Below are 14,012 nucleotides of genomic sequence, written 5' to 3' on the forward strand. Positions count from 1 at the left end.
ACTTACTTTGCATTCGGCCACAGCAATGATTTGAATCCCAGCTCCCCATATGGTCCCCCGGCATAGTCAGATATGGCCCCAGGAGACCAGAGAGCAAGGAGTAGCCCCCAAACACAGCCAAAGTAAATAAATAAAAATAAACAGCTTTCTGGGGCTGGAGCAATAGCACAGCGGGTAGGGCGTTTGCCTTGCACGAGACCGATCCGGGTTCGATTCCCAGCATCCCATATGGTCTCCCTGAGCACCGCCAGGAGTAATTCCTGAGTGCAGAGCCAGGAATAATGCCTGTGCATCACCAGGTGTGACTCAGCAAAATATAAATAAATAAACAGCATTCTTTGTAAACTTAAGAGAGTTTCTTATGGCCACTGAAACCTTATGATATAATAAAAATACGCTGCTTCTTTTTTTTTTTTTTTTTTTTTTTTTTTTTTAGAGCTTTTAGATTGGAGGCCTGTAGCTGCTGCTGCCACCCAAGACTCCAGAGCGCTATTTTTAGTACCACAGTCCTCTTACTATTAACTCCGGAAACCTTCTTGCCAGCAGTGGTGTCAGTGGGACTCAGTCACCCTCTGGTTCTCTCAAAAAGCTCCAGATGGCTTCGTCCATGGACAATGTGGCCGACAGCACAGAGCCAACAAAACGTATGCTTTCCTTCCAAGGGTTAGCTGAGTTGGCACATCGAGAATATCAGGCAGGAGATTTTGAGGCAGCTGAGAGACACTGCATGCAGCTCTGGAGACAGGAGCCAGACAATACTGGTGTGCTTTTATTACTTTCATCTATACACTTCCAGTGTCGAAGGCTGGACAGGTCTGCTCACTTTAGCACATTGGCAATTAAACAGAACCCTCTTCTGGCTGAAGCCTATTCAAATTTGGGGAATGTATACAAGGAAAGAGGGCAGTTGCTGGAAGCAGTTGAAAATTACCAGCATGCATTGCGTCTCAAACCAGATTTCATCGATGGTTACATTAATCTGGCAGCTGCCTTGGTAGCAGCAGGGGACATGGAAGGAGCAGTGCAAGCTTACATCTCTGCGCTTCAGTACAATCCTGATTTGTATTGTGTTCGCAGTGACCTGGGGAACTTGCTCAAAGCCCTGGGTCGCTTGGAAGAAGCCAAGGCATGTTATTTGAAAGCAATTGAGACACAACCGAACTTTGCAGTAGCTTGGAGTAATCTTGGTTGTGTTTTTAATGCACAAGGGGAAATTTGGCTTGCAATTCATCACTTTGAAAAGGCTGTTACCCTTGACCCCAATTTTTTGGATGCTTACATCAATTTAGGAAATGTCTTGAAAGAGGCACGGGTTTTTGACAGAGCTGTGGCAGCTTACCTTCGTGCCCTTAGCTTGGGTCCAAACCATGCTGTGGTTCATGGCAACCTGGCTTGTGTATACTATGAGCAAGGCCTGATAGATCTAGCAGTAGACACCTACAGGCGAGCGATTGAACTGCAACCCCATTTCCCGGATGCTTACTGCAACCTAGCCAATGCTCTCAAAGAGAAGGGCAGTGTCCCCGAAGCAGAAGATTGCTATAATACAGCTCTTCAACTGTGTCCCACTCATGCAGATTCACTGAATAACCTAGCGAATATCAAACGAGAACAGGGAAATATTGAAGAAGCAGTTCGCTTGTATCGTAAAGCATTAGAAGTCTTCCCAGAGTTTGCTGCTGCCCATTCAAATTTAGCAAGTGTACTTCAACAGCAAGGAAAACTACAGGAAGCTCTGATGCATTACAAGGAGGCTATTCGAATCAGTCCTACTTTTGCTGATGCCTATTCAAATATGGGAAATACTCTAAAGGAAATGCAGGATGTTCAGGGAGCCTTGCAATGTTATACTCGAGCCATTCAAATTAACCCAGCATTTGCTGATGCTCACAGTAATCTGGCTTCTATTCACAAGGATTCAGGGAATATTCCAGAAGCAATAGCTTCTTATCGTACTGCTCTGAAGCTTAAACCTGATTTTCCTGATGCTTATTGTAATTTGGCTCATTGTTTGCAGATAGTTTGTGATTGGACAGATTATGATGAGCGAATGAAGAAGTTAGTCAGTATTGTGGCTGACCAGTTAGAGAAGAATAGATTGCCTTCTGTACATCCGCATCATAGTATGCTCTACCCTCTTTCACATGGCTTCAGGAAGGCTATTGCTGAGAGACATGGGAACCTCTGTTTGGATAAGATTAATGTCCTTCATAAGCCACCGTATGAACATCCAAAGGACTTGAAACTGAGTGATGGTCGACTGCGAGTAGGATATGTGAGTTCTGACTTTGGGAATCATCCTACTTCTCACCTTATGCAGTCTATTCCAGGTATGCACAATCCTGATAAATTTGAGGTTTTTTGTTATGCCTTAAGTCCAGATGATGGCACAAACTTTCGAGTAAAGGTGATGGCAGAAGCCAGTCATTTCATTGATCTTTCTCAGATTCCATGCAATGGAAAAGCAGCAGATCACATCCATCAGGATGGAATTCACATCCTCGTAAATATGAATGGTTATACCAAGGGCGCACGAAATGAACTCTTTGCTCTTCGGCCAGCTCCTATTCAGATAATGTGGCTGGGATACCCTGGGACTAGTGGTGCACTTTTCATGGACTACATCATTACTGATCAGGAAACATCACCAGCTGAAGTGGCTGAGCAGTATTCTGAAAAGTTGGCTTATATGCCCCATACTTTCTTTATTGGTGATCATGCTAATATGTTTCCTCACCTGAAGAAAAAAGCAGTCATTAATTTCAAGTCCAATGGACATACTTACGACAATCGGATTGTTCTGAATGGCATCGATCTCAAAGCATTCCTTGACAGTCTGCCAGATGTGAAAGTTGTTAAGATGAAATGTCCAGATGGAGGAGATGAGGCTGACAGCAGTAGTACAGCTCTGAATATGCCTGTCATTCCTATGAATACTATTGCAGAAGCAGTTATTGAAATGATTAATAGAGGGCAAACTCAGATTAAAATAAATGGATTCAGCATTAGTAATGGGCTGGCAACTACCCAGATCAGCAATAAGGCTGCCACTGGGGAGGAGGTTCCTCGCACCATTATCGTGACCACACGTTCTCAGTATGGGTTACCAGAGGATGCAATCGTGTATTGTAACTTAAATCAGTTATATAAAATTGATCCTTCTACTTTACAGATGTGGGCAAATATTCTGAAGCGGGTTCCCAATAGTGTGCTCTGGTTGTTGCGTTTTCCTGCAGTTGGAGAACCTAATATTCAGCGGTATGCACGAAATATGGGCCTGCCCCAGAACAGGATCATTTTTTCCCCTGTTGCTCCTAAAGAGGAACATGTAAGGAGAGGCCAGCTGGCTGATGTTTGCCTGGACACTCCACTCTGTAATGGACATACCACTGGGATGGATGTCCTCTGGGCAGGAACACCGATGGTAACCATGCCAGGAGAGACTCTTGCCTCTCGAATTGCAGCATCTCAGCTCACTTGTTTGGGCTGTCTTGAGCTTATTGCTAAAAATCGACAAGAATACGAAGACATAGCTGTGAAGTTGGGAACTGATCTAGAATACCTGAGGAAAATTCGTGGCAAAGTCTGGAAGCAGAGAATAGCTAGCCCTCTGTTCAACACCAAACAATATACAATGGAACTGGAGAAGCTGTATCTACAGATGTGGGAGCATTATGCAGCTGGCAACAAGCCCGATCACATGATTAAACCCGTCCAAGTCACTGAGTCGGCCTGAATAAAGACCGTATATACAGGAAAAGCACCCCTCGACCGGAGCCTCAGTCTTCTGGGGGAAAGGGAACCACTTTATGAACTTGTCACTCCTCTCTACAATATTGTGTTGCAACTGGGTGACACTTGATGAACATAAAATAGCACAGCCAGACTTACATCTTGCCTGTAGGGAGAGACACGAGATGGAAACTGCTGTTCCACGAGGAATCTCCACAGAACTTGGCAGTAACCAGATGGTGCATAGTTCTGGGAGTTCTAATCTCCCTTGGTCTTCCGTGGGATGGTTAGTGTGGAGGGGAGATGAAAATGAGCCAGCCATCAGCCATCTTGTGGTTCTATCGATTGAGTATTCTAGATTTACTTTGTTATATTTTGGGTATTGAAGCTTTTAAAAATGTTTGGTTTCAGGTATTTTTATTCGTGTGGAGTGATTATCTTGAGATAGGGTTTTAAGCCAAAGATTGCTCCTAGTTTCCAAGTTTCTGAGATCTACAGATTGCTGGGGATGTTGCTGGTTAGTCTATAGCTTATATAAACCACATGAGTCTTAATCAGTGTGTTAGTGTCTGACCTAATCTTTGAAACTTATCAGTGCATTATTGGTTTAGATGATGATTTAAAATTTTTGTCTCATCTGTTTGACATTTCCTTCTCTTCCCCTCTCCTGACTTCAAAGTTTCTACTGTGATTTACCTAACAAAACCCAAACAGATTTGAACATTCCAGAGTGGTTTTTTCCCAACACATTATCTGGTACCAAATGAAAATTCTCTTAGGAATGATTATTAATTATGGGCACAGTTGTGGTACTGTCATTAACAATGGTGTAGATTTTTTTACCTAGTTTTGACCTATTTCCTCAGTGTTCTATTACCTTTAACTGTCCCTTTATGTGCTTCCAAAAGTGGTAGTTGTGTAATAAGATTTTTACCTTTCTAGTTTAATTTTTTTGAGTTCTTTCTATTTCAGCAGAAATGAAGTCCCAGGTAAGTAAAAGAATTCAAACATTTCAATAAGTTTCAGTATCACTTTATTACTGTCATCCCATTGCTCATCGATTTGCTCAAGCGGGTACCAGTAACGTCTCCATTGTGAGATTTGTTGTTAGTGTTTTTGACATATCGAATACGCCACAGGTAGCTTGCCGGGCTCTCCAAGAGGGATGGGGGAATCAAACCCGGGTCACCTGCGTGCAAGGCGAACACCCTACCTGCTGTGCTATCGCTCCAGCCAAGTTTCAGTAATATATTAAATAATTTCCATCAAAATATTTAGAGGTAGGGGTTGGAGTGATAGCGCACCGGGTAAGGCTGCATGCGGCTGACCCAGGTTTGATTTCCAGCATCCCATATGGTCCACTGAGTGCAGAGCCAGGAGTGACCCCTGTGCATTGCCGGGTGTGACCCAAAAAGAAAAAAAAAAATTTAGAGGTAAAGTCTGAAAGATCAGTTTCTAGGGTACTATAACTGTCTCCTGAACTTGGTCTTGGTCTGTATGGATTCAGCCTCAGTAGTGAACCACTCTGCTATATGGTTTGGACATCAGCTTTGCTAGAGTTTGAGTTCTTGGTTTTTTTAAAAAAATATATAGGAATAAAATTATTGAACTTCAAAGGGTTGAGGGCTTGAGATCTAAGCAAGACAACATAGGGCTGTATGTTTTGTTTCTGCTATTCTGCAAATACGTATCCAGTAACAGATAATGTTTTGTCTGCTAGCAGTATTTTAGATTATGTCTTTCCAGAGTGCTGAGGTAGTGCACCTACCCTGTAGCTGCAGCTGATGCCTGGATGTACCCTAGCTGACAAGTTATTGAATAATAAGAACTTGAATTTCTGATTTTCACTGTTAACTAAAATATGAGCAGAGTCTCAAATATAATTCTTAGCCAGAATTACATGTCAATGAGTTATGTACCTTTTAACAACTGTAAATCAAGAAACATCTGTTTAGGGATTTCTTAATTTTTAATTCCTTAGTAAGGTATCAGGTAAAAGTTGTTGGGATGCAATGGCTTGGATAAACTCAGTTACTTGATGTGGAATAGGAAAGTATTCTTCTAACCTTACAGACATTTTTATATAGCATATCATTCCTGCTACAAGGATGAACTTTTTTGCCTGGCACAAAAAAAGTTAAACTGCTGTTTGAAGCTTTGCTTTTTGTAACAGGCATTTTGTTTCCAGGTAACATTGTGTGTAAAATTTAACTCTAAATAGAAATTATTACTAGATAGAAAATATAAAATGATTTTTTTTCTATTCTGCTTTATCAAAAAAGTAAAATGTTTAAATTTTGGTACAGAAATCCAGGTGTGTCTTGCGATCTTTAAACAAAAAATTATTTGCCCAGAAAAAGAAAAGTGCTTTTCCTGTGAACACAAGTGTTCCTACCCTCCTGTGGGCACACATGTTCCCCTCCTGTGTCCCACACTGCAGGTGAGACAGACATGGCAGATTCCCTGGTATGGCTGGTACCCCAGAGCTGCCTGTCCCAGGATGTCACATGCTCTCACTGCCACAGCCATCTGCCAGTCCTCAGCAGAGATACTGTGCGTGGCCAAGTGCCTTTTCTTCAGGGCACAGCAGGGTGGCACCATCAGGCCTTTCCTAGCACCAAGCTGGCAGCTCCTAAAGCTGTGCGGGTGCTGTTCCTTTAGGGGGCACTAGGGGGCACTCCTGCCTGCATCAGCACCTAACAGGGGGAGCAGGGCTGGGTGTGGGAGCGAGGACCAAGAGATAGGGGTGCCCTCCCCTGCCAACTGGCCAGACTCCTTTCCCAGGATCCTTTACCCGCCCGGTGAGTCCTGAGCCCCAAGTAGCTCCCTCAGTCTGAGCTGTTGGGAGCTGGGCAGGAAATAGGCGTCTTGCTGGGAAGCCCAGGGCTGGAGGAAAGGCCACTGTTCTGCTCAGCCTTTCAGGGCTCCAGGTCTTCACCCCAAAGGCGACAGGCCAGGTGGCAACGGGCAGGACTGCAGAGACACTGAGCCTCTGGGGCTGGACGTCAGGCTCCCCAAGAAAGTCAGGGACAGGGTGCCCAGAGGCACACCCTGTGCCTAAGGTGTGGTTGGCAGGGGCGAGGCCAGCCCTGTCCTGGGTTCCTGGGCCTGACCCAGGCATTGGCAGCCTCAGGCACCTTCTGATCTTCTTTTCAGTTGTGGGAGGTTACTGGGGATTGTCACCCCTGAAAGACACATGTGCCTCTTCCCCGCCATCCCTTGAATGGAAATTCTTCCTCTGTGGAGACTGGCCTGTCAGGGTTGTATAAACTGGGGTTTGAGGGCGGGGTCGGGTGGGGAGGGGGGTGCCAGAGCAGAACTGTTTGCCTCTTCCTTCAGGCAGTGCTCCACCTGAATCTCTGAACTTAAATTCTCTCTTTTTTTTTTTTTTGAGTGGGGGGTCACACCCGGCGATGCTCAGGGATAACTCCTGGCTCTGCTCTCAGAAATCACTTGTGGCCTGCTTGGAGGTCCAGATGGGGTCCTGGAGATCAAACCCAGGTTGGCCGCGTGCAAGTGCAAGGCATTCCTGCTGTCCTATGGCTTTGGCCCCTAAATTCTCTTTCCATCACTCCATCCCTACCTCTTCTCAGCTCACAGAATCCACCTCTTCCACCCCCAGTGTGGCGGCCATCTCCTTGCTGCTTGTGACTTATGACCAGCACTTCAGCTGGCACGCTGAGCTCACAGAGGGTAGTGCCCAGCATGGGCCTGATCTGCATAGCTGCAATGGACAGTATGTGGGCCATCTTGCATGCTGAAACACTCAGAACTCCACTAGATGGGGACAGGAAGGCCCGCCCAGCGCGGGCCAGTGGGACACAAACTCCTGACCTAGATCGCAGCTCAGCACAGGCAGATGGTCTCCATGGGCCTCTCCCATGCTGGGCACCGTTGCATGTGGAGAAGGTGTGGCAGAGCTGCAGACCCAGGGCGGAGCGTGGGTACCACCACACACTGTCTTCTAGCCAGGACCTTCTCCCAGAGAGCCAACGGTTCCCACAGATGCAGTGTGCCTGCTTCAGCCCTGCCAGCCTGGATCTCCAAGCAGACCCTCATGTCCAGCAGCCTGCACGTCTCTCCCAACAGTGCTCTCAGCATCCCCGAGCTGGTACTGGCACTCACAGCCTTAAGCTACCCAAAGGGTGGGTCGGGCCTGGTCAAGGCACTGAATGGGGGCAGTGGGCCGGGAGAGACTGGGGGCCCCTGGGACACCCTTTTCTTGCTGCACACTGTCAGGAGCCATAGGCAGGTCCCTCTCCCCATGCCCCTCAGGACAGTGCCCCCTGAGCTAACAGCTGGCATGAGGACAGCCATTCTGGTGTGCAGTGTGGGGTTCCCTGTTGGAGGTCTGTCCGCCCGCCTGTCTGCATTCAGAGGTGCGGCCCCTCAGGAGACAGAGCTCCAGACTGTTTCTAATACAAACTCCTGCCGTGGGGGGTTCAGGGATGAGTGTGAGGACAGGTGCCCAGCTCTCTGCTGCCTCACTGCAGTGCTGCCGGTGGCCATCCCCCAGACAGCACCCTGAACAGCACCGAGGGCCTGCACAGCCTCGGGATTCCCTCCTGGGCACCAGCCCGCGTGGGGAGAAGACAGTGTATCCCAGTGGCCTCACCAGGCAGCCTGGGCCTGTGTGAGCACCAGTCCCCCACCTGCTCCTCAGGGAGCCCTGCCTGGAACTCGGGCTGGAGCAAGGAGCTGCTCTCTGCAGGAGGAACCCTGGGCCCCGCCTGTCACCCACCTCGCCAAAGGACTTAGGGTGGGACAGTGAGATTTATTTGGAGTCCCTTCCTACTCCCCTGAGTCTCACATCTGTGGCAGCACCTCAGCATTTTCTGGGCCCCTCCCTGCCCACACGGCCACCTCTGGGGGCCCTTAGACATGGGGCAGGGACCTCGAATCTGATCTCGGAACAGACATGCAGATCAGCCCTGAGTGCATGAGTCCTCACCCCCCTTCCAGCCCGGCCTGGTGGAGCGGCCCTGGGAAGAGCGTACCTATCGTCACCAGTTTCCGGACACGTGACCAGGTCATATCCGAAAAAAAGTGTGGTCAAGATTATGCTACAGGGGTGTGTCTGTGTACATGTGTCTATGTATGTCTGTGCATGTATGCATGTGTCTGCATATCTACATAAGTGTGTGCATGTGTGTGCTTGTTTGTGTCTGTGCATGTGTTACTATGCTTGTGTATGGCCCTGAGTTCCGTCCTGGCCCTCACACGATAATCCTAATAAAAAGTGAATCAGCAGGGCTGGAGTGATACCACAGCGGATAGGGCGTTTGCCTTGCATGCGGCCAACCCAGGTTTGGTTCCCAGCATCCCATGTGGTCCCCTGAGCACCGCCAGGGGTAATTCCTGAGTGCAGAGCCAGGAGTGACCCCTGTGCATCATTGGGTGTGACCCAAAAAGAAAAAAATAGTGAATCAGGGGCTACAGCAATAGCACAGAGGGTAGGATGTTTGCTGTGCACGTGGTTGACCTGGGTTTGATTCCCAGCATACCATATGGTATATCTGAACACTGCCAGGAGTAATTCCTAAGTGCAGAGCCATGAGTAACCCTTGAGCATCGCCAGGTGTGACCCAAAAGGAAAAAAAAAAATGTGAACCAGTAGTCCCGACAATTGACATCTTCACCCGGGTTTGCCAAGCCCCACTCCAGTGATAAGGATTTGCTCTCAGTAGGCCCCCGCCAGCACCACCCCCGTCATAACCCCTCTTCTTGCCTCCTCACAGTGGGGCTCCTGAGGGGCCCTGAGTGGGGACAGAGTGAGCTGAGTCTTCTTGTGTTTGGGAGGTCACTCCAGCACACTCCTCCTGGCACGGTGCTCTCCTGTGAGTGCTCTGCTGTGCCGGAGCCAGCCACACTAGAGCAGGACATGGTCTCCCTCACTTGGACCTGATCACCCCCTCCCGTGCTTCTGAAAGACACACTAAGAAAGTCCCTCCTGCCGCTGCAGAGCCTGAGGGTTCCCAGAAAGGGGCCTGCCAAGTCACATCTGGGGGGCCAACAGAACAGGGCTGGGAGGGAAAGGGGTGGGCACAAAGTAGATGCCTTCAATCACCTTCCTGGAGTGCTCAGACCTAGAATGAGCAGGGCTGGGGGTGCTAGGGCAGGTGGGGGACAAGGAGGTGGGGGTTGTTTCATAACTTGCAGACAGCCAGGTGCCAGCCTGCAGGAAAGGGGCACAGGCTCCCCCCAAGTACCCCAGCTCTGGTCCCTCCAGGCCGCCTTTGTGGGACAGAACAGCAGGTGACAAGAGCTTGTGTGGGGCTGGTGGGCCCAGGTCTCTGCAGGAGCAAGTCCTTGCCGTGCCCCATGCCAGACTACACACCGAGGGTCCGAGGCCAGGGAGACCCAGGGGCCTCATACCAACTCCCAAGCTCTGGGCCTTTACCTCGTTCTAGGCTGACTCCTGAGAAGGGCAGTTCCGGGAAGAGCCAGGTCAGGGCTTCTGACCCCAGAAGCTGGGGTGTGCTCCATGAGGGGCCTGGTCTGGCAGAGACACGGGGGCAGCTCTGGGATCTCTCAACGCCTCAGCGTGGAGCGCAAAGACACCAGGGAGCCAGCGGGTGGAAACAAGCAAAGGTGCAGCCACTTCCCTGTGCCGCTGGATGTGTGGCCCAGCAGCTTGCCGAGCACCAGAAAGGGGGGCCTCCAGGTGGCCCTCCATCTTGACCTCTGAAACCAAGCCCTCTCCTGCTCTTCTGTGTGCAGTGAGCAGAAGGAAAGAAGCGGGGTGGGGAAGAGACTCGCCCAGTATCTGTTCCTATTCAACTTTGTGGACATAGAGACCCAACCCACCCTCCAGCCCTGCTTCCTCACAGCATTGGGATACCAAGCTCACAGGACAAAGATCAGGGGAGAGGAAAACACAGGGAAGGGCTGGAGCAATAGCACAGTGGGTAGGTCGTCTGCCTTGCACGCGGCTGACCCGGGTTCAATTCCCAGCATCCCATATGGTTCCCTGAGCATCGCCAGGGGTGATTCCTGAGTGCAGAGCCAGGAGTGACCCCTGTGCGTTGCCTGGTGTGACCCAAAAAGAAAAAAAAAAAAAACAGGGAAGGGTGGTGGGGAGCGGGGGCCATAGTCGTGGGCCCCAGAGCTGAGGATGAAGCTGGTTGGGGCAGTGAGCCAGAGAAGGTGCGGGAAAGGTGGCAACATGCAGCAGGAGCCCCGCCCACTTTCCTACAGGGCAGCAGCAAGCTCTCAACCCCCACTGCCATGGGTCAAGTTGGGCCTGTCCACAAGTGGCTGGACTGCAGCACGCAGTCACATGACACACAGATATGATGCAGGCAGGCAGATGGGAAGGCCCCCTCCCAAGGCAATCATTGCAGTGAATTTCCTGGGAAATATCATCAATATTTGCATAAAGCGAACTTTGTAGAAAACAGGATAAGGCCTGAGAAGACTCAGCTGGCCAGCAACACACCCACAGAAGCCTGGACCCCACCCTCTGACAGACTCCAAAAGGAACAAAAGGAATTTCAAAGACCTTCGACCACTCCCAGCCCTACCCCCTGGCAACCTCCCTAGCAACAGACTTTTAGCTAAGTAGAAGCCCCATGCGGGGGCGGGGAACACTCTAAAAGCCACCCTGAGCAAGGGGAGGGCGCTTACGCTTCCTGGCCCCTGCTCCCTGCATCTCCGCTCTTGACACCTAATGCTGGGGTCCCTTGCAGGGGCTCTCTCTGCCGTTGGAGATGCCCAGTTCTCTCACTTTCTCTCCCTCCTTTCTCTTCCTAAAAACTTGCAAATAAAATCCGTTTTACTTCACTGCTCATCTACTCCTGGAATTCTTTTCTGCGAGACTAAACAAGAACCTAGTAACCCTGGTGGATGGCAGAGGCAGATCTGGAGAAAGTGACCCTCCCCTCCCCGCCTCACATAAGCCACCCGTGGAGCCCCCCCCCCCTCACTTCAGTAAGACATGGACCATTCTGTAGGACATGGAGCAGTTTCGGGCCAGAGCAAGCATGAAGCGAGGTGCCTGCCTTGCCCTGGCTCAATCCCGGAGCCATGCAGGGTCCCCAGGCACTCAGGGACCACCCGAGCACAGAGCCATGAGGAAATCGTGGGCAGCATGCAGGAGGGGTGCCGGGGTGCCCGAGGTCCCCCACCCAGCACTCCTTAGATTCTTCGCTACTTTAATCGGTGTTCTTGTTCCATTATGGAAAGGCGGGAATGGCCACAGCCTCGCAGTCACTTCCTAGTCATCCCGGGCCTGCAGGGCTGGGAGGAATTTGGGACTTGTAGAGAAGCAATACCACCAAGGCAGGGTGAGGGGCTGGAGTGAGGTTGAGGGGGTCAGGTGCCACGGTGTGAGCCAGAGAGCGCTGGGCAGAGGAACCGACAGCTTGTCTGTGGAAGGACCACAGCCACTCCATTTTGGAAAGCCAGACTCCGTTTTGTGCCTCAGGGCCATGAGTTTGCAACCTAGTAAGCAACGCATGCCCTCCCCTGAGGGCAGGGATCCGTGGCCCAGACACCTGACCACAAAGCACAAGGAAGATTCAAGGCATGGTAAGCTGTGTCGACTGCTGTTGCACTGTGCCTTCGGCTTGCTCAAGCACCTGGCAGGGGGCACCTAGGCACAGGGCTTAACGCCTCTCCCGGAGGACATGGAGTCGCTGAGTCTCCTGTGCTCAGGGTTCCAAGTTTCTTAGGCGTGTTGGCCCTCCACGCTAAGTCCCTTGTGTGCGTGCCCTCTGCGTTGAGTGTATTGTGGTTCGTGAATAAGACCTTGAAAAATCGTGGAGTTCATGCCCGCTTCAGTCAGCTTAATCAGGGGCTTAATATATAGCAGTACTCCTACATTAAAAAATAAAATTAAATAAAACCTTGAAAAATCTGTCCTGTCTCTCTGTCTCAGTCAGCGGCCAAGTTCAGGCTTGCCGAGCTCAGGCTTGCGGCCACTTCACAGTCTGAGCGACTTCTGAGGGGCACAGCAGCGGGGGGCAGGGTGACATAACAGGCCTCTGAGGAGACTTTGGAGCAGAATCATGCATGTTTATGCAAGGAAGAGGGTGCACACTGGGGAACATGGGACCTCACGTGACCAAACCCCCATACACAGGAAGTGGTGGGATGATTCTCTGTACGGAAGCAAGAAGAGACCCAGGTCAAGGCTGCTCCAAGAGCCCCATCACTGCCTCTTCATCCAGTCAGGGGCCTCAGTCCAGTCTGGCCAGCCTGAGGCTCTGCCATGTAAAGTGCTGGCCCCAGGGAGGCCTCAGGCCTCCCTCTAAAAGATTCTATCTAAGCTTAGTGACAACAACTGTGCCTGGGAGCCCCCAGAGGCAGCAAGAAGCAAGACTGGCCTTGGGGAAGGGCGTGGCAGCCCCCTGCTGTGCCTAAATGAATTCACAACTCCGGCCTGTTTGAAAGGGTTCCTGCACTGCTCCACAGAACTGCCCTCACAGGGAAATGGGTGAGAATTTTCATCTCAAATGCAGCCAGAAAAAAGGAAGAGAAAGCTCTGGCCACATGCCCCCAAGTATGGCAAACTGTTTTTATTTATTTATGTTTTGCTTTATGGGTCACACCCAGAGATGCTCTGGGGTTACTCCTGGCTCTGCACTCAAGAATCACTCCTGGCAGTGCTCAGGGGGCAATATGGGATGCTGGGAATCGAACCTGGGTTGGTCATGTGCAAGACAAACTCCCTACCCGCTGTGCTACAGCCCCTGGCAAACTCTTAAGAACGTCGAAGAGGAAGACCCTGTTTCCCGTGCTGCTGCCCTTTCCCTTCCGGTTCCAGCACTTGGGGCCTGTCGTGGTGCAGACACGGCCGAGTCCAAGAGTCACATCATGTACAACCTGTCTCAAAAATAGCACAAGAATGGCATTAAGAAACCTCAGTCACTCTGAGCACAGCGGCCACTCAACACCTTTATTGCAAACCACAACAGCTAATTAGAGAGAGAAAACAGAAGGGAATGCCTTGCCACAGTGGCAGGGTGGGGTGGGGGGGAGATGGGATTGGGGAGGGTGGGAGGGACACTGGGTTTACGGGTGGTGGAGAATGGGCACTGGTGAAGGGATGGGTTCCCAAACTTTGTATGAGGGAAGTATAAGCACAAAAGTGTATAAATCTGTAACTGTACCCTCACGGTGATTCTCTAATTAAAAATAAATTAAAAAAAAAAAAAAAAGAAACCTCAGTCACAGAGATTCAAGTCTCTTAGAGGGGTGGATCCAAATACCTAAGGCACATGCATTTTGCCAAGATGCACAGCAAGAAGGGCCTGAAGATGCAGTGCTAAGGCCACGAG

At 50.2% G+C, this 14,012-nt stretch overlaps 1 protein-coding gene across 1 annotated transcript; it reads left to right on the top strand.

Moving 5' to 3' along the window:
- The first annotated feature begins 595 nt into the window (after window positions 1-595).
- Window positions 596-3,736, top strand: LOC101550108 (UDP-N-acetylglucosamine--peptide N-acetylglucosaminyltransferase 110 kDa subunit-like). Its single transcript, XM_055127431.1, has one exon. The coding sequence runs from the start codon at window positions 596-598 to the stop codon at window positions 3,734-3,736; it is 3,141 nt and encodes a 1,046-aa protein (XP_054983406.1).
- The last annotated feature ends 10,276 nt before the right edge of the window (window positions 3,737-14,012 follow it).

Source organism: Sorex araneus, chromosome 2 (genome assembly GCF_027595985.1).
Source record: "Sorex araneus isolate mSorAra2 chromosome 2, mSorAra2.pri, whole genome shotgun sequence".
Taxonomy (NCBI): Eukaryota; Metazoa; Chordata; class Mammalia; order Eulipotyphla; family Soricidae; genus Sorex; species Sorex araneus.

What these genes read in the sequence shown, in the direction of transcription:
- LOC101550108 (XM_055127431.1), top strand. Translation starts at nt 596, where the DNA reads ATGGCTTCGTCCATGGACAATGTGGCCGACAGCACAGAGCCAACAAAA.